The sequence below is a fragment of the Phalaenopsis equestris genome, unplaced genomic scaffold (assembly GCF_001263595.1).
Source record: "Phalaenopsis equestris unplaced genomic scaffold, ASM126359v1 Scaffold000680, whole genome shotgun sequence".
In the NCBI taxonomy this organism is placed as follows: Eukaryota; Viridiplantae; Streptophyta; class Magnoliopsida; order Asparagales; family Orchidaceae; genus Phalaenopsis; species Phalaenopsis equestris.
The window spans coordinates 32466-53488 of NW_018165120.1; the positions used below are offsets into that span (position 1 = coordinate 32466).

Below are 21023 nucleotides of genomic sequence, written 5' to 3' on the forward strand. Positions count from 1 at the left end.
GCGATATAATGAAACAATTATAAGGCATCTAGATGTATTTTAAGAAAAGTTTTACAACAAACAAAATATAGAGTGTAATCTAACAGTGCAATTTAAGAGCTATAAAATAAAATTTGTAATACAAGTGAAGTAAATTTAGAACTAATGTAAAATAGGTTGATGAAAGAATAAATTTACTAAAAAAAATATTAGAATAATAGTTACACTTATGAGTTTACATTGTATTGAAATAACTCTACATATAAATAGCTCTTACATAGTTTTATATGGCATATTTTAGTGAAATATTGCAGTGTATACACTTAGGTGTACTCTTGGAAAGATTGTTTCTTAATAATGTATATGCCATATTGTATTGTGTACACTCTAAATTTTTCATGATCAAGTTTTTTTTTTGTTTTTTTTTTTAATTTTGTTAAAATTCCAAATGGAATTACTTTATAATAGACTTAGGTATCTCATCTCAGGTGGCCTCCTTTATCTCTAAAATGGTTTAGAAAAGAAAAAGATTTCTCCATTATAAAAAAACACTGACTTCTCAAGATATAAGGGAATCACATGCAACAAAAATTTATCATTGCATACAAAGTCTATGTTGACATACTAGAAGGGTTCAAGTCACAAACATCATGCACTTCATCTTGCATTATAGATTTGATCAAATGGTTCATCTAGCAAAATGATGTCAGGTTCATAAATTCTTGGATAACATCAAATTTTACCTCTTATTAGAAAAAATAAGGGATATTAACACTTTAAAATTTAAGTGCAACTTACTATAAGGAATACTTATCAAAATCTAAATTAAAAAAAAAAAATAAATCTCTCACCTTACTATCTAACCAAATACTTGGACTGTTCAAGTATACAACTACAAGAACCATATCTCACTTTCACTACCCACTTTTATATTTCTGAGCTTAGAGTTGTAACCATGCACAATATCTAAGATTAAAAAGTATTTACTTATTTACAACTTTCTAAAACCTACTAAATGTACATCACTCTTTTTTTTTTGTATATTATTAAATATGTAGCCAATAAGAAGCCAATTTTACACTATAAGTATCTATATCTCAAAGTGATTGACTTATTATGGGCTTCATCTTCTCCAACATCTCCTGCTCTAACTTATACTTTTTTGTCGCCTCATCTCCAACCCTATCTTAATGAACGTCCGTATCGGTAGCAAGTTTCTTATTCTTATTTTGCTCCTCTTTATATACAAAATTAGGAATAATATGTTGATCAAAGCATTCAATAAAATTTTCCCCAGCTTTATTTGATTACACTCCATCATAATATGATTGCCCTCAATGCCAAAAAAAATATTTTAATCCTTAATAAGTACAAATGGTGTAACTCGTTGTTAATTTTGCTTTTAATACTTTCTCCAAAATAAAAAATGGAAATGCTTGCCTTCATCTTTACAAATACAACTTGGATAGGTTGAGAAGGAGTATATATCATGAATTTATGAAAAGTCATCTTAAACAAACCTCCGTATTAATAAGATAAATAATCACTTGCAATTAATAAGTTAAAAATTAATGATCTACCACACAAAAAAAAAAAAAATCTTAGATCTTAGATTAAGATAATGGAATAATGGAATATACTTGCATTTTAACTACCAATAATAAAAAAGAAAACTCTATTATTAAACATTTTGTATATTATTTATGCTCTCTCATCTAGAAAATTAACATATCTCCTCCATAATATTCAGATTAATTCATTAACTTTGCACAATAATGTTATTGTTACTCTGTTATAAAGTATCTGATTGAGGCGTTCCTTTAAGGAAGTGGCCTCATGGCGCATCATATCTCTTTTCATACCTTGTTTGATTTTCTCATATGTTAGCCCATCATATGTGCATCATATCTCTTTTCATAGCCTCCACAATATTTATCCGAGGTAAGCATCTTGGTGAGCATAATATCGTGTTCGCTATGATTGAGAAACATATCATCCACGAAATAATATAATTAGAGTTTTTACATATCCTATATCGTAGTGCACTCCATGAAATATTTCTTAGTGCCTATATTTTCTTAAAGTATTGTGACTGTTTAGTTCTCTTACATAGTACTACTTCTGGTCATCAATTGGAACTTCACATATAATATAATATTTGTAAATTGTATCCCAATGATTAAAGAAATTCCAACAATGCAAAATGGGATGTTCTATAATCCAATATTGAACACAACGGAGGATCCCATCTTCATTAATTACCCTTAAATCCAATTACCCAAACTTTGATTTTTATATTCTTATTACTTTACATAAACTTCAAAATATGCATTTTATTCTTCAGAAGTTAATAATAATAATAATATTTTTTATGTGTTATAAAAAATTTGAATGGCATCTATATAAAATTAAAAATTAAAAATTAAAAATATACAAAATTGTTTGGTATTCATATAAATGCCTCCATAAAAAACAGGCTATATTATAGAGCGCATTTTCTGTCCGGACTCTTGACGTAGCTCTATGTACAACGTAGGTTATTCCTGAGTTATTTTCATGTTATTTCTGAGTTATTTTCAATAATTCTGAAATAACTCAAAAATAACCTACGATCTTTATTTTTGAGTTACTTACGAGTTATTTCGGTATTATTAAAAATAACAAAAAAAAAAAAAAAAAAAAACTAAAAAAAAGACAGAGACACAAATTTTTTATATCATAACCGCAACAAATAACCGATTACCTGCTGCTCTGATTTGGCATTGATAAAATATTGACAGGTACCAAGCAGAAGGTTTCTAGGGCAAATCTTTCGTATATACGAGCGAACTTAGCGAGCACATAGAAGGAAACATATCAATGAGCGATAGGCGGATTCAGTGGTGTTTAATAGGAACGAGCGCTCTCCTTGGGTCACTCTGCACCATTGCCGCTTTGAATCTCTTCTCCAGGTATTTAGTGTGGTGGATGGCATTTCTAATACTGTTTATCAATGGCTTCTGAGCACTGACTTTTAGTTCGAAGATCAATTAACCCGTCAAATTTTGCGTCGAGCTTTAAAATTAATCTGGAAAGTACTACTTTGTTCCTAATTTTTCTTAGTTCTTTTTTTTCCTGGATGGTTGGAATGTTCTTATTAAAAAATGATGTCTGTGATGAATCAATGGAGAAACCAGGTGAAAATGGGAGGAATGCTAAAATTCTGAGTATTTGTTTGTGCAAATTTAAGTCAATAAATCTTAAATATGTGACTTTTTCAGTTGAGTTTATCTTCTGACACAATAGGTGCCCAAATTAGTAATCCAAGATTCAGACGTTTTGGCGTATTGTGGGATATTCATGCGTTTAGAGCTTCAAATGGTTCACAAAGTACTAAAAATTTAAACTTAGGGGTTGTTTTGAATTATTTTTACTTATTATTATTATTATTATTATTATTATTATTATTTTTAATTTATTATGTTTATATTTTTATTTAAAATAAAATATGATTGATAATTTAAATTATATAAGTTTTTGAATAAGCAAAATTAAACCCTAAAAATTGTTTAATTTGGAGAATTTTCATGTGAGGCTATCATCAAACCGCAATCAAACAATCTCTGAACCAACTTTAAATAGCGATCAAACCAAGAATGAATAATCTTTGAACCACTTTTGAATTATGATCAAACCATGTTCTAATCACCATTGACTTTGGTTGAATAACTTTGAACCACATTTAAATAATAATTGAGCCACCTTTTAACCGGCATTATCATGATTGAATAAGTCATGAACCTACCATGAATAATTATCAAATCATGATCAATCATGTTTAGAAATGATTTGTTAAAAAATATTCACTTTATTTGAAGATTGTTGGGCCATAGTTTAATCACAATCCAATGATGAATGCAATTTAGGGCTTGTTTGGGGCAGCTGTGGCTGTTTTAAGAAAAAGTTATTGTTCAAAAAGTTGTGATGACTATTACAATTTTTTTTTCGAAAGGTCAGACAACATCTTTCTAGCACACACAAAATATTTACTTACATACTATATCTAATACCTAAACTTTGATTTTTATATTTATATCACTTTACATATACTTCAAAATATGTATTGTATTCTTTAAGATTTAATAATAATAATATTTTTGATGCGATATTAAAAATATGAGTGTCATAAATATAGAATTAAAATTTAAATATTATATATATAAAAATTGTGTGGTATAAATTCCTCTAAAAATAACAAAGCCAATTTATAACATTCAAGATTCATACATTTTGGCGGATTGTTGCGTGGTCATGCTTAGAGCTTCATGTGCTTTACTAAGCACTATAATATAAGCTTAGGGTCGTTTTGGATTATTTTTACTTTAATTATTATTATTATTTTGTTTATATTTTTGATTTAAAATAAAATATGATTGATAAGTTAAATTAAAATATATTTTTGTTTTTTATTTTATTTTATCTTTTTTGGAGGTGGGCAACCAATAAGTAGCAGCTAAGTTGCGGCCATGATGATGTTGGGTGGTGGTCGGCATTTGGTGCTGGCGGTAGACTTTGGTAAAGGTAGATGACAGTCGACGGGTGGGTGTCTATGGTGGTCATAGCTGTTTTAAAATAAAAAAGTGAAAAATTGTATTTAGTTTTTTTTAAATAAATTGATTTATTTTTAAAAATGGAAGATTAAAAATATTTAGAAAATTTTAAATATAAATGTTTTTAAAAGCAACCTAAAAAAGTCCTAAATAGGCCCTTAAATTTTTGATATTGCCATATTTAATTCGGGTTTGCTTTGATACATATGCATCTTATCAAAGTTGGATTGATTTAGGATTTAGGAAAGCACAACTTATTGATGATTCATTCACTGATATGATCGCTTGGCAGATGCTGAAGCACTAAATTTATATTTTTGTAAAATTTTTGGGCTTGTTAAGATGATATTTTTTTCCTTGTTGGTTATCGACAATAATCATTGAATGCTCAACTCTTTTATTTAAGAGTACCAGAATTTTTATGTATTAGTACATATGTACATGTATATGGGTCTTTAGGTAACATGGCATATATATATGTAGATATAGGCAAAACCATAGATAAATAGCTATTCTGGTTTACATTGTGCTTGGATTTTTGAAAATTTGTCCAACTTGATTTCATGTTTCTTGTGTTCTAAAGTTTATGTATTCCAAACACTAGTAGGATTTACAACACCATTGGCCAATTTGTTTTCCTTAAAGTCTTACCATTAGATTTTAAACCAATATTTGTGCTTTGATTTAACTCTTTATCAAGATTCACCGCATGTCATAATTATCATTAGTACTAGTAGTACTCATCGTATAATTTTAATACCTAGTTTATAAATTTAGACTTGTACCATTTGGAAGCTAAATCTTCTCTAATTGAGGACACCTAATTGGCCAAGCTAATCGAGTTTGAAATACAAATTTTTGAATCGGAGTTAGAATGTGATTCAGAGGCAAAACAAATTTTCTGAAGATGAAGCAAAGAACAATTTGAAATGTCAAGTTTCTTTTTGTAATTGTCACACCACTTTAGATTATTCACTTTTTTTGACAAGCAGCTCTTAATAATTTAGTTGCTATTGATTTCTATCAGAAAGAAAAGTTTTTGGTTTAATTCTCTCAAAAACGTGAATGGTGGAGCCAACACATGTGAAGAAGCATCAATAGCTAATAGGTTGATTTAGTGGTTTTTTATTGGAGTAAATGATATCTTTTGGTTTCTCTTTACAATTTCTGTTATGAAGCTCATCTCCATGTTTTCTTCTTTTTCCTCTTCACCTCGAATTCCTTGGTTAGCTTACATTAACTCCAAACATTTACTTTGTTATTGACAATCAATAATTCAACTTAAAAAAACAAAAAATTTGCTAAGCTTGACTATTTTATTTAGAAAATTAGTTTTACTTTTTCTCTCCAAGATTAGTTTTAATTTTTTTCCTAGGAATTAGTTCTTGTTTGGAATATTTGGAGAATCTGCTGGTGAAATTGAAAGCAAGAGAAACCATGCTTAAATGCTTAGCATTGATTCATCATGCAAATTCCCTCAAAGCTCAAATGTGTGAATTTCTTTTCATTCTCAATCGTTGGTTAGGGCTATTCTGTTGATTACTTCGGTAGCAATTAGTGCCAATTGTGAGACATTATTATTAGCCAAAGCGGTGATATGAGTTTCATTTGTACTTCTTTTTGATAATTTCTATACTTGGTTTACAGATGCAATTTTTGAAACTTCCATTGACTTAAATCTTTAGAGAGCATAGCTTAAACTAGGTTCATTGGTAAATTGTTACTTTGGGAGTGTCTCTACCCTTTTTTTCACTTGAATTATTTTCTTTTTACAGATATATATTTTTTGGTGGTTCCTCCAAAAACTAACCACAACCCTCCATAACTGTGTAACTCTTTGTAGCGAAGGAAAGCCAGGTCTATATTACTATATGAGTATATGTAATATAAAGGCTTTAATACAACAAACATAAGAGGCAACAACTTAGATAAAGAGTTGTTTTGGTTTATATTGTGCATGAATATGAAAGTTTAATCATTGTTGTTCAAGTATTTGCTGTGCTCTAGAGTTTACGTGCACCAATCACGACCAAGATTCACAATATTTTTGGTTTATGTATTTATTTTCTTAATATTTAGCATAAATTTTTAAATTTCTTCTTTTATTTAATGCAATTCTTGTAAAATTCACCATAGAGTGTTGCCATTATCGTAAATGTTATCAATGATAATAATAGTTATTCTACAAATTTAATCTACAATATGGACTTAGTCTCACGTCATTAGGAAGTTGAATGGACTATAATTGTGGCCACCTTTCAATTGATCAAGCTGGTATTGTTTAGATCACATATAGATGTTAATAAAAAATTAGTGCTAGTGAAAAAAGGAATCTCTTTAGTGGGAGTGGAAGAGTTGGCGAGAATGCTATTTTTTTACTAAGCAACTTCAATGCAATTTTTGATTATTTACTTTCTTTTTTTTGTTGCTTTATCTAAATTATTTTATAAAGTTTTCTCCTCACTCTAATAGAATGGGAAAAACCTTTTTATCACTTTGGTGGCATCAATAACCATTAAAAAAAAAATATTTACAAGGTAATTCTTTTTTAACTAATGACAACACAATTAATGGAACACGAATAATTAATGGGTAGATGTTCATTCAATAAGCTTTAGTTGGAATTAGCGCTCTTTTAAGTGTATCATTGTCATTATTATTCTAAATCTCATCCCTCACCTTCTTCCTTTCAACACCTTCTATAATGCTAACCTCTCAACACAAAATTTGAGTTTGATGACAAACAAACCTAAAAAAGGGGTGCAAGATTCATGGTATAGTTAAAAATGCTATTTTTTTCTTCTGGTTTTTCTATTTTTACGTTTACTCTGGATGATTTGATTCTTCTCCTTAAGAATTGATGCGGGTTTGAATTTTTCGATATTTTATTTCTTAACAAAGGAAGCAAGATATGTAATAATTGAATTCTATGTATTGGTCCCTGCAAATTTGCTATTTTTGCTGTTGTTTTGCTTATGGCCGATTCTAGTAATCATTAGAGTAATGGATTCTGCTAATTTTGATTCACAAGTGGTGCCCAAAGTAGAGATTTAAGTTTAACTTTTTTTTAGATAAAATTTATACTTGATAGATAAGCTTTAAATTTTCTTATTTTTTATTCAACTTAAGTTTTCAAGGATTCCCTATGCATCTTGTTTAGGCTTTATTGATTTAGGATATTGAAAAACACAACCAGGTTGGGTTCATTTGAACATTTGGCAGTTTTTCCTGAAAGAATGAATTAAATTTTTTTTTTAATTATCTGTTCTTGTTAACATGATATATTTTGTCTTGTTGGTCCCAACATCAATTGATGTTGATAGCATAGTAGAGTGACATCTAGAAAGAGAAGATAAGAAAATTTGAAGGCAATGAACAACCAAATGAATTTAAATAACACACAAATAAGTGAACTCAATTATCTCCAAGTAAGCAATCATATTTGATAAGATTTCACATAATCAAGCACAAGTGTTTCAAACTAATACCCTTGTTGAAGGGCACATCTATCATACCTCATAATTGGAAGGATGTGCTTTAATAAATCAAGTTCTCAAATTACAAATAAAAATATTTTAAGCTATACTTCAATGATGATTGCTGATTAAAGATATCAACTAGAGGAGAACTCCATTATCAAAATGCTTCCAAATTTTAAAGCAAGTTTTTTTGGGCTTAAATCTTAAGAAAAAAAATTAAAAAAATCAAATTAAATTTACGAAATCTAAAAATATTTAAGCAATTTTTTAATTAAAGTTTAAAGTAATTACATATCCATCATCCACATTAATTTTTTGAATATGGCAAATTTATTATAACTTATGCTTGAAAAAAAACTAATGTGATATTAAGCATACATCTATCGTTTAAAAAAAATTATGTTATTAAGAACATGACATATTCTCAGATAGCGTGATTTTACTGCAAAAATGATACTATTAAATTACTGTCATGACAAAGGCCCAAAATTTTCTCAATGGCTTAATCTTCATAGGAGACTTAGGTGTGGAACTAGCTTCATTCTTGATGGCATGCAAAATTGATAAATATTTAATTTCCTTAAATATTGGGCAAAAAAAAAATATTTAGAGAGGGCAAAATTACGAACTTGATTAAATTATATAAAAAAATTATTAATTTTTTTATGCTTTATAGGGAAATGTAAATTCCAGGGTGGGCAATTTCCCACCCTAGACATAACCTGGTTCCACCACCATGAGGAGTGAATCATTGAATGTACTTGATAGAGCATAAAACTCTCTATTTGCTAAGATTAGTTTAAAATTGTCCCTGGATACAAACATTCATCTCAAGTCTAGGTCCATTTAGACAAAGAAATGTATGACTGCTGAAAGGATCCTTCAACTAGGCTTAGTTAACTATTTCTAGAGATTTAGTTGATCAGGATCCACAACAAATTAGGATAATGGAATAATTGGAATATGACTGGAGTCATCATATTTTTAATCTTAATCCACTTTAAGGTAAATTCAATAAATTTATTATTTTTTTAAAACCAAAATTACTGTCTCTTCAGGTTAAAGATTTAGTGCTTATTGATTAGCTTTTATTGGAAGTTCTCTTGTGATTGGAAAATGCACTATAAGTTAAAACATTTTGTGCTTATTGATTAGCTTTTATTGAAAGTTCTCCTCGTGATTGGAAATTATGATTAATCATCTGCGTTGTGCCTTTTAGAATGTTAAAACCAAATTATAAAATTCTTATTAAATTAAGACAAAACCTCTGGGTTGTTACAATCCAATTTGTTTTCTAAAGATTTGACCCGGAACAACTCTCATATAGGAGCTGGTGCAAATTTTGGGAGCCCTCATGTTGAATCAGATTGTAGCCTTGATTTCTCCAGTATCCATGATAATATTGGGGAGGCTCTACACTTGACTTGAATAATGAACGTTGTGCTTTTAAAGCACATTCTGCATAAACAAAAGATGGAGATTAATAATTAATATTTTGATAAATCTACCCTTGATCTCAAAATGCTGAATAACAAATCAACATGATATAAATTTTAAGAAGCTTATATTTTGACTAAGTTTGCTTTTCTATTCTTTCACTTTAAACTTTGTATCTCTGTGTATAATATAACCTCCTTACAATTTTATCCCTCTTATTGTTACTTAAGCTCCTCCTAGAGCATCCTGAAGTCTAGTTTCTTTTCGTTCTCTATATATTCAAACTCTACACCATGAAATTCTTCTCATTCTGAAAATGAATTTCCACTTTTAACAATTGGCAGAATGGAAACATCATGTTCCTTCATGGTTATATTCAGAATATTTATGTAAAGCATAATAGGCAAGAATAATATAACTTACTAGGATCTCAAAGCATTCAGCCTAGTAGAATTGTTCATAAACGTGGTTGTAAAACAAAACAATTTCACTCTAAATAAAATGGTACTTATGAAATTAATCATCAAAATTGTCATCAATAATTGGAATCAGGCATCTTTGTTGCCAATTCATATGCCTAAATCAATGGAGTTAGGCTTGCCAGCTCACATAATACTATATTGTTAGCCATTTGACATCAACTTGCTTATCCCACGATTTATCTTATTGCCCATGAGAGATTCTTTTTTTTTTTTAATTTCCAACATTGATGTGCAATTTAATGAGTATCACGAATCAGGATTATCTTCAATTTATAAAATGACAGGCTATCTCATTTGTATTGCCCTTGCTTTTTCACCAATCTTTTTCTTTTCCAGCTACCTCTCTCTTTCTTTTTTGATCTCTCCCTATCTCTCTCTTGCACTTTCCGGACTTTTCTTCTTCTCCTTTTTAATCATTTAATAACCACTCTAGTCGGGATAAAGTAGTTCACTTCTGTAATGGAGGGTACAACTTTCTGAAAGAACCCTATTCAATTGCTTTGTCAAAGGTGACTAAGGATCCTATTTGATTTGGGTGATGGCTGTGCTGGTGCATCAATAATATAGCCTATGTGGATGTCCTTTTGGTTTTTGTATCTCTGGAAGTTTTGTGGCCTAGGTGATGCTGGAACTGTCCGCTTCGTGTAATGTTGCAAAATAGGCGGGATCCCACGATCTCATCAAATTTTCGAGCAGGAATTATGGATTTTTGCAATTGCAAGAAGCCTGTTGTGCTAAGGATCCCGTCTCCTTACCTTATTTAACTCAATTTTCTTTCCTTTATAACTTATTTTCTAATTTTCTATTTCTAATTAAATTATTTTTTCTGTCGGAATCTATTCTTGCCTTGTTATTTCCTTTTTCTTTTCAGACTTTAGTTTTGATTTTATGTATTGTGAAGATTGCAATATTTGATTTATATTCGAAAAAGTGCTGCATCATTTTTTTTTTTGCAAGTCGCGTGCCTGTGTCTTGCTCACAACAAGGTGGTAGATCCCCATCTCCATCCCCACCTTTTGATTTCACTATTGACCCGTTGTTTTCAATCTGAACAACTATCAAACCGCTCAATTCTATTGTCCAACAATTGGTTTCAGTCACCGAACGATTCATATCTCTTTCAAATGCTTTTAACATTACATATTTTGATTTCATCCCTATTCCACAACTATTTTTCCGTTAAATCCCTTTATTAAACATGTTCTAGGAGCTCTAGAACAATATCATATGGTATTAGAGCCCGATAAACCCTAAAATTTTTGGGATTTGACATTTCTACATCTATCCATAAATTCATATAACTTAAATCTTCCATAAAATCAAAACTCTTAACCGCATAGTAATTCTTAGCCGTAATCTTAAATTTTCAAAAACTAACCTTCATACCTCCTCCAACAATCCGCTCAGATACCTACCACCAAATCTTATTGGGGCGTTTGTAATCACTTTCCAACTTTTATTTATTTTTTTATTTTTAGTTTGTTTTGTTTTTATTTTATTAACATAAAACAAAAATATATTTTACATTCATGTTTTTTTTTGTTTTTAGAATTTAAAAATTAAAAACATTTTTGGCATTCATATGAATTTTTTATTTTTAAAAATAATAAAAAAAAGTATACATTTTTTTTAATTTTTAAACAAAAAATATAAGGGCCATTTACATATAAACAACCCATTTCTTATGGAATTATATATCAAAGACCTAAACTTCACTTTCTGAATTTATACCACCCAAATCTTTCTTATCACACCAAATATACCACCATTTAAATTTGAAATACACCTTTTCAAGTAAAGTGTTATGTTTATAAAAATTGAAGTTTAGGTATTGGATATGTAAATACATAGGAATTGAGTGGTATGTGGTATGAAATCTTCTTTTTTTTTTCAAAATACATATATTCCTGCTTCATTCGATGGAGCAACCGAAACTTTTAGCATCCAAATGCCCTCCGTCCCCACCGGGGCTTTCAAAGCTACACATCTTTCAACTTTCAAAACTTTCTTAGCTAACCTTTATCCAATACCATCATCTAATCACTATATTAAGCAATAATTATTTAATTAATGAATTTGGCTTACGATTATTAGCAGAGACTAAGTACTGCGCTTCGGTCCTACATCTCTCAATCCAATCAAGCACACTCCACTATACAATATAGACTAGCAAAGCAAATGTTGACCTGAAACTAAGCAAAGAAGAAATTTTTATTAATCCAATTAATCAGAGATAATCAACCAATAAGAGATTAATTCATTAAGACAACATAATCTGACAATTAATAGATGGTAAGCGTTCCTGTTAAGCCAAATTACTGCTGCAATTAATTCAAACTAAGCAAGCAAAGTGCAGATCGGAAGCATAACGATCGAGGAGTTCGGAGTTCACGTTCATTGAGACAGAGAAAAAGATGAGAACCTTGGGGATGATTCCGTGAAAAGAGGAACTAGCCATGGTGGCTCAACATCAGACCTTGGTGAGGGATGGAGATGAAAACCTTTATGAGCAATGGCGCTATCCTTTGCCGACACGACAGCGGTGGATCTTGCTGGCTGCAGAGGCGAAGATAAGTTAAATGGCATCACAAGTCTGAGAACAAGTGAGGGAAAATTCAGCATGCTCGGCGATAGGATCTTCATTTGTTCTTTAAGTGAGAAGTGCTGCTGCCGGCATCGGTCAAAGGGATCAACCGCTGGATCGAGAGAGAAGAGGAGAAAAGTGAAAGTAACAGAAGATATGCGATATTAGGATCGGGTCGGTTGCTCATAAAACAGGTTTTAAAACAGTGAAAACTTGTTTTATCTCTTTTTAGTGTTTTTAAAAATGATTTAGAAATTGTTTAAAAATAAAGTAATTTAAACACATAAAAAGCAAGTAAACAAATATGTTTTTAATTTTTTAGAAACAAAAACAAAAAAAAAAAATTAACAAATTAACAAAAAATTGTTTCAAATAAGGCCCTAAGCCATCGTCTAACTTTGATTTGTAATCTACATTCGTTGAAACCCTGATCAGGAGAAAAATGGCAAAATGCCGCCTATGAGAAACACTCAAAGAGGCCTCTAGAAATTTACTATGGAGGATATGCAACGAGAAATTCTTCAACTGTAACAAAGACTTGTATTTTTGAGATTAGAAAATCTAGAGAGGTCATCCATAGCCACAATAATGACTGGTCGGATCGAGAGGAGGAAGTGAATCCCTTCCCCAAGAAGCTTTGAGTGATGAAGAGCTGATGCCATGCCGATTTGATATGAAAAATAAGAGGAGAAACTAAGACTTTAGAGTAAATCGAATTTTGACTGTCGCATAGATTCAAATGAGTTCGTCAAGTGACTCTAAATAGTGGAATTATTTTTTGATTACAAAGATATCACCCAAGATAAGAGAGTTAAATTGCTGGCTATCAAACTTTGGAAGAACACTTTCTTTTGGTGGGAGAATTTGAAACGCTTACACGAGCATGAGGCAAAAAGTAAAATCATTACCAGGTCCAAGGTAAAAACAGAGATGTAGTGCAAATATCTTCTCTCGTATTACTGACGAGACATGTTCGTAAAACTTTATAATCTTCGTCAGAGAAACTCTTCTGTTGAGTACACAATTGAATTTGATCAACTCATGCTAAAATATGAGTTGGTGGAATTAGAGAAGCTCACAGTAATAAGTTAGTTTGGAGGATTGAAGCTAGCTATCAATAAAATGGTGGAGCTGTAGTCGTATTAGTCCCTACTTAATGTAAAAACCCTACTTTTTAAGGTGGGAAATAGTAACATCACCAGTGACAGCTACATCTTACAGACATAGTAATTGTACAACTAGTGGAGCATTCAAGCTGAGCCCACTCGAGAAAAAATTAGTTTAATGGAGGAAAATAAGTATTCTAGTACTGACAAATCTAGCCCAATCAAGAAGTGCTTCAAACGCTATGATTGTGGGCACATTTATCGGATTGCCCAAATAGAAGACTGATCTCATTTCCTGAGCAAGAAATAGTGAAAAATATAGACAATGAAACATAAGATACATAAGAAATTGATGACGCAAAGAAGGAATATCAGTTTCCAGTTGACGAGGGAGAGATGCTATTAATCCAATGGTTTCTTCAAATTGAGCTCATGAAAGAGCAACAACGACTACACCATAATATTTTTCATACTCGTACTGTGCAGAGAAAGGTTTGAAGTCTCATTATAGACAAATATACTTGTGAAAATATGACATCTTCATAGGTGATCGAAAAATTGAATTTGGTCCCACAAAAGCACACCCAACTTTATTCTCTATTTGGGTTAAAAAAAATGGAATAAAATCACAGTTGGCAAGGGTTATCTCATGGAGTTTTCTATCAGAGACCAAATTTTTTTTTCTTTCTAATTCTTTTTTTTTCTATTTCTAATTAGGTTTGAGAGAACTATTTATATCTTGTTATTTCCCGTTCTTTTGGACTTTAGCTTTGATTTGATGTATTTTGGGGATTGTAATTCTTGATTTATGCTCTAAGTAATGTTGTATCTTTTATCTTTTGCAAGTGTCGTGCCTTTATTTTGCTTATAAATAGGTGGTGGATTCTCCTCGCTGTTTCATTGTCGACTCTCGATTCTTAGCTCAAACAATCGTCAAATTGCTTGATCCTACTGTCCAATAGGAGGTTTCAACTGCTGAACACCTCTTACCCCTTTCCAATGTCGTAGACCTCACATATTTTCATTTTCTTATTATTTTACAACTACTTCTATACTAAATCTCCTCCTTAAACATCTTTTGGGAGCCCTAAAACTGCTTCAGTAGGTTCATAGGCTATTGTGTTTTTGGTGTTTTTGGTTGGACTGTAAGTTTATTAATGCATACTTATTTTAAACTTTGAAAACAAAGTAATGGAGTTAAAAATCAATCTCAACATTTCTACTTAGGATATTTAATTATTATGGCAAGCTATTCCCGTTTTTTACTTTACTCTAGTTAAAGTAAAGTTTCTTTATGCATTTTTTAATTTACATAAACTCCCAGAAGAACAAACTCATGTTATTGTGTTTGTGTGGTTGTAGTATTTTGCTGCTTAGTAAACCATCTCAAATTTACAAGTCACGAGCATCCTATTAAATGGATGAAGCCTGATAACTTTATTTCAAATTTTGTTAGGAAAAAGTCAAATGTGACCCAAATTAGTCGATCTAATGGACTATTTTGGATAAAATATATGCATTATATACATTGAGATTAAATCGTCACCCTCTTTTAATCTAAGGGTTTTTTTGAACTTTCTCTCTATTTTTTCATGGATAAAATATTCCAATAGCTTCAAATTTAATGATCATCTAAGATTTCTTATCTGAATTTTTTTTTTGGTATACATACTCTGTTCTGACTGTTTCATGTTTTTGGCTTTATGTTCTTTGATGATTATTTCAATGCTTTGTTAATACTTATTGTTGTTTTGGATATTTTGCAATATAATAGTAAGCTAGTAGCATAAAGTGGCACTTATTTTCTTAAAGGAAATAGAAGTTATTGTCAGATTATAACAAGAGTACAACATCAACAATTGAATAGCATTATTAGATGAAAATAAAAAATAAAATACAAAATATACTCACTAGACCAACATGATCATTAGGAGCAATGCACTTTTTGTTTAATAACTTTTTTGTGCTAGAAATAAGAACCAACTAACAGAGTTATGATCACTAATATCCTCAATAATAAAATGATCATTAGGAGCAATTATCCTGGATGGGCCTGTATAAATAATCTTATGAGTATATGTGAGGCAAATGTCAACTATTGTGCTAACATCTACAGAAGGCACTGTTCCAAGTTAGGATCTAAAGTAGATTTAAAGGTGTGTATACAAACTCAGTCAGAAGTAGTCGAAACTGTCGCATGATATTGGAAGAAAGATTTTTATTTGATGCTTGTTCATTATTGCTATGGTTTCTATAAGATTTTTGTTGCTCTAAGCGTACCTTCAGCATTGTAAGAATTTGTGGCAAAGATTTTGCCAAGTGAACAAGGAGGAATGCCTTCAAAGTGTATCTTCTGCCAGCAACCACCAGCTGCAGAATCAATCCAAATTTCTTTCTCCTAAGAGGTTGTAATATCTATTTCAAGCAACATATATGTGGAACCATTTATTAAAAATAGGGCCAAAAGAATAAATAATTGTTTGGTTTAAGTAGTGAATTCATAGAAGTGGAAAAACAATCCAAATTGGTGTAAAAGGAAGTTCCTTGCAATAATTAAAATGAGGCAACTAGTTAATTGTACGTATTAGGAACCCATCCATATTATATGATCTTCGAGAGAAGAGCTTTGTATAATCAAATTTTGTTGGATTATTTGATAAAAACATAACAATAATCAGTCAGTTAAATTTCATAATCTCCAACCAAATGGGGATCAACTGTAAATTTGTGGATAATTTTCTTATTGAAATAATTTTAGAAAATTGATAATAAGGGATAAATGAAATGGAGATGCCAACTCAAATATCTCCTTATTAAACAAAATGTGAGCTATTTTACCTAGAAAAGAGAATGACAACTTATGAGCTATTACAGGCCCTTGTTGAAAATGTATGGGGGAGGTTGAGGATTATAAGCCTCATCTCTCTCTATTAGCCTCAACAATGATTGGTTAGCACAAGGTGAGGGGCGATTCTACAGTAGTAGAAATTTAGAAACGTAACAACCATAAGGGAAGCATTGCAACGCAACATAACTTGAGAAGCAATCGGTGGAGTGGATATTAAGAAAATATTCAGAGCTAGAGGAAGCAAGGAGGAACATCACTTGACTTGAGTAGTATAATTCAAATTGATAAGTGGTAATTTAAATATAAGCAGGAAGGGTGTCACTATAGCTATGGAGGTTGGAGATGGCACATGCCCTAGTCCAACGGAAAACGACCCATAGTAGAGGCATGAGCGCTAAGAATAGCAGCATGCGAGTGAGAAGCATGCATGCTGAACTGTAGGGAGTGCTTGAGAGATGGACAAGTTAATGAAAGCCAATGGGCGGGCACTTGGTTCGAGTACAATTGATAGAGCCAAGTGACCATAAGTGCCTAATGTTTGAGACTACTATATGATCCGATTGTAAAGGCAAGTTGTAGCAATATTTGAGCTCAAGTTTAGAGATCGAACCGAATGTGGAGAAACATCGGCGGAGAGTCACTAGCGAGAAAATAAGCGCCAATGAGGAATCCCTGCTAGGGTTATAGACGAAACACACAAGTTTAAATAAGAGCTTTATGCATGCTCAAAAACATTGTTTGGTCTTTTATTCTCTGCCTTATTTTTCATTTCAATTTTTTTCTGCTCTTTAGAAAAATAGTATTTCACTCATTATAGAAGTAAAGGACCCACTTCTTAGCTTATTTTCTACACACTCTCTACTAGCATCATCCTACAAAACAAGATATCTTATGATGTTGGCTCAGTCCTTTCAGGGGGACATAAACAAATTTAGTTGTTGAAATTTGTTTATTTGTGGTTGGGGGGGATGGGGGACGGGGCACGGTGTGGTGAGGGTGGCGTGTTCCTTGATTCTGACACGAGGGAATGTTTTTTTATAGGGCGACATATACAATATAATCTCATACAATATAATTTTATAGAGAGACATACAATGTTCCCACTTTTGGCATCTAGTTTTTATTTTTGCAACTTAGCTTTATAGCTTTGATCTTTTATTTGGAAAAAAATCCAGATTTCTAATAGCTGTGTATGATACAGTAATTCGTTCAACATTAAAAATTTAATCAAGAAAATATACCTAAAATTTAAAATTCCTTTCAAAGACTTCTAATTCTTTGCTTATTCTCATAAAAAGCACTCAACTTGCCTTCGGTAAATTTGGCTTGCCATAGCTTCTCAAGACATCATTCCTAATCTTTCTTTGTAGATAATTCCCTTTATATTTTGTTTTTGATAGATGGAGCACAAAAATGAAGAACAAGAGGACAAGCACCCTAGTCAACTTGTTAGAAGAAAGTAATGCAAGTTGTAAGTTTTGTTAGTCTTTGCTCGACTTTTCTTAAGGTTATAGTGAAATTTTTTCCTCTTATTTTGCTTTGTTGCATTGTCTTTCTATAACCATATTTTATTGTTTTTTTTTCTATTGTTCAAAAATTTATTAGCGCCATTTGTCCCTGCTTATAGAAGTTGTCAAATTAAGACTAAAGATATGTTTGGGAGCATTCTTGTTAAGGTTTTAATGGTAATCATAAAAGAATGCTTAGTTATATTATTGCTATTTGTTATTGATACATAATTTAGAATTATATTATAGTTTAAGTAGATGAATGTGTAGATTAAAGTGATCAAAATCATACAAGGAGAGAATTTATCAATATTGAACTATTGTTAAACAAGTAAAATTTAACTTGATAGTTGTTATGATTTCACGTTTGATAGAGGGGTTACTATCAAGATTGTTAAAGTAATTTTGGGAAATCTATGTGTAAATTATATGATGGTAAGGAGAATTCGAAGTGCGTTAAGGATGCATAAACAATAAGTTTCCTATACAGTAGATATATACATTTAAGATTAAATGTTTGTAATGGAGTATTCTTGTAAAGATTGTAAGGGTAATACTAAGACAATGCTTAGTTACATTATTACTATTTGTTATTGATACTTAAATTTAGAATTATGTAGTAATCCAAACAAATGTATGCCTGGATTAAGGTGATCATAATCATAAAAGGAGACAATTTTTAAATATTTTAATTATTGCCAAACGAGTAAAATTTGGCTTCATAGTTGACAAGATTTCATGTTTGATAGAGAGGTTATGAAGGCGATCACTAAGATCATTTAGGAAAATTTATGAACCTAGGGACTACATGGTAATGGCTTTAATTGCTTTAGTAAATTATGTAAATCCGGATATATACTAAATTTTGGTGTTGGCAGGATTTAGTAAATTCGGGATTTAAGATAAAATTGTGAAGAAATTGAAAATAATATGGATTTACTAAATACAAAATTTAAAAGTTACTATTTTACCATATATTGTCCTTAAATTTTATGCTGGTAAGGAGAATTGGCATTGCGTTAAGGATGTAGAAATAAAAAGTTCATATAAAAAGGAAATATGCATCTCAAGTTTAGCAAAAAAAAATCAAATTATTCATATAATAATTATATGGAAGCCAGAATGCAAAACATAGTAAGAAAAATAATATTGTTGCTTTTGAGGATTTATATAGTAGGATGCATTAAATGTAATAAAAAATGAAATATATAAATTATCACAAGAAAAAGCAAGAAGATGAAGTGACAACAACAACAACAACAACAACAACAAAGCCTTACGAAACAACTGAACCAAGCTACAATTGAGCGCCTAGCGCAGGTTCTTATTCCAAGCACCAACAAGCCGATGTACGTACAAGCGAAAGACCAGACCAATGAACCGAAAGACCGCCTTTCCTGCGTGTGCGTGCCGTTGACTCCTCTACTTCATGGACTCTTTCATTTCGAAACTACTGAGTTCTCATTTCTCTTTCGTCTATACGCCCATGGGATATAGAAAATGAAAAGAAAGATTTGTGTTGAGCGGGACAGGATCACCGGGAATGGAATACATAAATGAAAAAAAGAGAAGTGTGTACCCTTGACCAACCAGAGAGGAGAGCTATAGGAGCAAGACTGTGTTTGGACTGGACGCGTGCCGAACGAAGATCGTGTCTATTTACGCTCAAACAATCCATATAGGTGGAAAGCTGGAAGCTTCAAGAGTTCCCTGCTGAGCCTTAGAGTGCTATGATGGGATATTTCAGTCCGTCCCTACTAAAGCGGCTTAGGCGTCGCCACGGATAGGGCATCAAGGTTTCATTCCTTCGAGTCCAGTTAACCACTCCTATCATTGGCTTCCCGCATCCTCAGGGGGCCGCTCGGACGAATAACCGGCAAATCAAGTCTGGAATTCTAGCTCGGGTGGGGCATCAACCACAGCACAGGTTGCGGACCTATCGAGATGCTTCCTTGCAGAACCCAACAAGGGCTCTCACTCAATAGAGTGAGTGGGAAACCTTGTAAACGCGAGCAGGAGAATAGAGATCGGTCTGTCTTGTCTTAGACTAGCCCTACTCCATCCATCTTGGCTATCTTGAGCTTCTTCATAAGCTTGGGGCTACTTTTCATTTTCTGCTTACTACTAGGGCTTCCAGCACTAATTCCTACGCTGAATCGGGTCTCATAGCCCCTGTGACCTTCACAGCCTGATTAATGCGCTTTAACACTTCTATGGCCCTTCGTCGAGCTACTTCTTCTTCGTTACTCTCTTGTGTCAGAACCTACGGGCCAAGGGACAGTCTCAGGTAGACAGTTTCTATGGGGCGTAGGCCTCCCAAAAGGTAACGGAGGCGCGCAAAGGTTTCCTCGGGCCGGACGGAGATTGGCCCTGTAATTTTAGTTGATAAAAATTGGCATTGATAAAAATTGGCATTGTTGAATTTCTTACACGGTTGTGGATCTCGTGTATCGTGGAATTGCTGGAGATGGGTTGAAATAGTCCTGTTTTTATTTGTTATGCTTTTTTCTTATTATCCTTCATTTATTTTTAGTCCTTTTCAAGATATGTGTCGTATTTGGGTTTGAAAGTCAGTTTTTAGAGTGAATTTATTTAGGATAGTTGCCGACGTTCATTTTCTCCCTCTGAGGGATTTCTCATAGGGTTTGGGTAGTGCTCCGATTGTATCTCTCTCTTCCTAGGTGGTGGTTATCTTCCCTATCTCCTTCCGCATTCTCCCCACGTCGCTCTTGGCCACCCTTTATTGCTATACTCGCCACTGAACAACTACTTGTTGCTGTTTTCATTGAAGTTTTCCAATTTCCGCCGCCTCGTCGCCTCAAATTACTGTTCTCGTGTCCCGCAGTCTCCCACATCTCCTTTCGCTGTCGCCGTCATTCCCTCTCACTGACACTGCACCAAACAGTCGTTCCCGGTTATTTTGTTGTTGTTCCAGCCGTCTAGGACCCTCCTCTCTGCAGCCTTGGAGTTGTCCAGCTACCAGGGTAGCCCCTCCTTCGCAAACTTACTGC

At 32.1% G+C, this 21023-nt stretch overlaps 1 protein-coding gene across 5 annotated transcripts in view; it reads left to right on the plus strand.

The window, feature by feature from the left end:
* Window positions 1-2736: 2736 nt before the first annotated feature.
* LOC110030230 (tRNA threonylcarbamoyladenosine dehydratase) overlaps window positions 2737-21023 on the plus strand; it is a 96302-nt gene continuing 78015 nt past the window's right edge. For 4 of the 5 annotated variants that reach the window (XM_020732843.1, XM_020732846.1, XM_020732844.1 and 1 more), the window contains exons 1-2: window positions 2737-2930; window positions 17905-17975. In XM_020732843.1, coding sequence (XP_020588502.1) covers window positions 2839-2930; window positions 17905-17975 — 163 coding nt within the window. In that variant the 5' untranslated portion in view covers window positions 2737-2838. The remainder of the gene's footprint in view (window positions 2931-17904; window positions 17976-21023) is intronic. The other variant, XM_020732845.1, reaches the window with a different exon arrangement.